Source organism: Montipora capricornis, chromosome 4 (assembly GCF_036669925.1).
Source record: "Montipora capricornis isolate CH-2021 chromosome 4, ASM3666992v2, whole genome shotgun sequence".
In the NCBI taxonomy this organism is placed as follows: domain Eukaryota; kingdom Metazoa; phylum Cnidaria; class Anthozoa; order Scleractinia; family Acroporidae; genus Montipora; species Montipora capricornis.
Genome location: NC_090886.1, coordinates 8,314,113 through 8,316,612, shown reverse-complemented (window position 1 = coordinate 8,316,612; position 2,500 = coordinate 8,314,113). Strand labels below are relative to the sequence as shown.

At 39.7% G+C, this 2,500-nt stretch overlaps 1 protein-coding gene across 1 annotated transcript in view; it reads right to left on the bottom strand.

Moving 5' to 3' along the window:
* Window positions 1-826: 826 nt before the first annotated feature.
* The window catches only part of LOC138045458 (uncharacterized), a 6,285-nt gene continuing 4,611 nt past the window's right edge, over window positions 827-2,500 (bottom strand). Inside the window, exon 4 of the mRNA XM_068891971.1 lies at window positions 827-1,384. Within this exon, the coding sequence (XP_068748072.1) occupies window positions 1,330-1,384 (55 nt within the window). The 3' untranslated portion in view covers window positions 827-1,329. The remainder of the gene's footprint in view (window positions 1,385-2,500) is intronic.

The window sequence follows — 2,500 nt, the reverse complement described above, 5'->3', positions numbered from 1 at the left end:
TCTTAAAGTCCCTAATATCGGTGTATGAGAAGGACAGAAAGAATAACAGGTTACACTTAGGTCGTGTTTTATTAGGATCAACCGTTTTTAGTTGGTGGGGTTGGTTGAGTTTTTTAGTGCTCTATTCGGGAAAAAACAGTTGGTTTGGTTGATCAACTTTTTCAACCGGCATCACACTAGGTTGAAACGGTTGAAAAAAGGATGGGCAGCGGCCGCTGTCATTTACGCGGGTCATAAGGGAGTTTTAGCAAGACGACGGGTACGGCTACGGCAACGCCACAAAGCAAGAATATTATTGGTTGAAAAAGGAAAAATGCTCGTGCTGCACGTGCAACACGAATTTCCGTGCATTTCTCTGCCGTACTCCACAAAACAACAACGTGAAATCACCAAATTTTAGGTTTTGACGACAACGTGAGCATATAACAATGAAAAAGTCATTTTCAGTTTTGACTTTAAAACCGTTCGTACCCATCCATTTACAGGATAGTTCGCCTGTATTATACAATGTGAACAAGACGGATTAATCGCGAAATACTTGCGATAGCGCTAAGTTATATTTTGGACTAACGTTTTCGTTGCTGTAGCCGTCGTCTTTGCTAAAACTCCCTAATATTTAAAGTCGGCTGCGGGCTCCTGCCACGTTGCTTTCCCTCAAATTGTCAACGCTGAGAAGTCAGGTGATGACTATTCCCAGAAATTACTGCGTTTCCACCGAAAACGGTTGGAAAAGTGTTCTATTGGGAAATCTCAACCACTTCAACCAAAACCGGTTGCAGTTGAAACGGTTGATCTCTGTTATGAAGAATACCGCAACAATAACAGGTTACACTCAATCTCCTTTCCTCTATTTCCACAACATTACAACCGAGTTATCTTTTTTATTTCAGCTACTCTAGCACCGTTTCATGTTTTCGAGATACTGTTGCATGGAAGAAAAAAGAACGGTCACCATTGAACAATCTACTACAACTAAGCAATAATCATTTTCAGTTTTTTTGGATTACGTTTCGCTGATGAAATAAGTTGTGTTTGCAATGCTATCAGTAGAAATGTGACAGTTACAATGTCATTCTCAATAAAGCCTCTTTAAAATGAGTGCCTAGAGCTGTTTTAGAACCAAGTTTTTTTTAGGTGAGAGTAACTGTAATGATAACTATTCTAGTCTATTAATTTCATTTTAATTTTAGTGACTACATTGTTGGATTCCATCTAAATCTTGTTTTACACCCTAGTAATGGTACCTACAGAGCTGACTTAAGCACTCGGGTAACTTTTAAATTACCTTACTTTCTAAAACTTGGTGGATAAACTAAGTGCTAATGTTCTTTACTTAATGGACAGAATCTCTATTTCAAACAAGAGATCAGCATTTCCAGGAATTGTAAGAACAGTTAAGGATAAACAGAACTGCAACTTCAGAAACAACCATTCAAAAACTTCACATTTGGAGGTTTTTGTCGCAAAAGAACCTCTGACATTAATTAAGTTCAGTGCCACAACTCTAAGGGCACCCTGCTAGCAGAGCCTTTCTTAACTCGACGAGAAAGAAAGGACTCTGCAGAAAACGTGTAAATTCTTTACTGAGTATGCTTAAGCCGTTGCTTGGAGACATTTTCAATCCCAGGCCAAGTCTCAATCACACTCGTAGACGCCATATTGATCTTCGTACTGAAGGCTCGATTTTGACCTTTGCCTTGTCAAAAATAAGATGCACGCGCTGCCTAAACCTGTTTGACCAGAGTGACTAGCCCAGAAACCTTGACTGCGGCAACTTTAAAGACTTGACACGATTTCTGCAGAGCCTTTCTTGCTCACCCACTGGTGAGTTTTAGAGAAGTTCTGCTCACAGGGTGCTCTAAGGGTAGTGTAGCAGGTCTCGTAAGCTGGTCATTGTTTGGTAGTGAATTTAACTGTGATTGGTCATTACACAAACATAAGTCATTAACAGTAACAATTATAGAGGAAGGGCTTGTAGGGCTAACACTTTTTGCTTTGGTTGCTTTTTAAAGGCCCGAGCAAACCGCTTCAACATTTGCTTCAACGTCAGTTTGATTTTGTTGAATGATGTTGACTGCTGAGGTGGACAAAGCTTCATGAGAGGCCTTGTATTCAGTCCCAGGTTGCAACCACCATTGTTACTATGGATACGGATATGACATATGATTGAGAGACCGATTAGTGCGCATGAGCATACCCAACAACGTTGAAAGAGGGAGTCAAAAAGCTTCAACGTCATTCAACATTCATGATAACAACACAAATGTTGAATGGTGGTTGCTTTTTTAAAAGCATTTAAACTTTGTCAACCACCATTCAATGAATTTAAAATTTGATTCAACATTGATTAAACTTGGATTCTAACCTGCAAACAGGTGTACTTTTCTTTAGACAGCGCACGAAAAGGTGTGTAATGAAAAGTATGCCTGATCACAGGTTACTTGGATTCCACATGTTTCAACATGGTTGAAAGGGGGGAGCACACTGTTTCAACATCGCT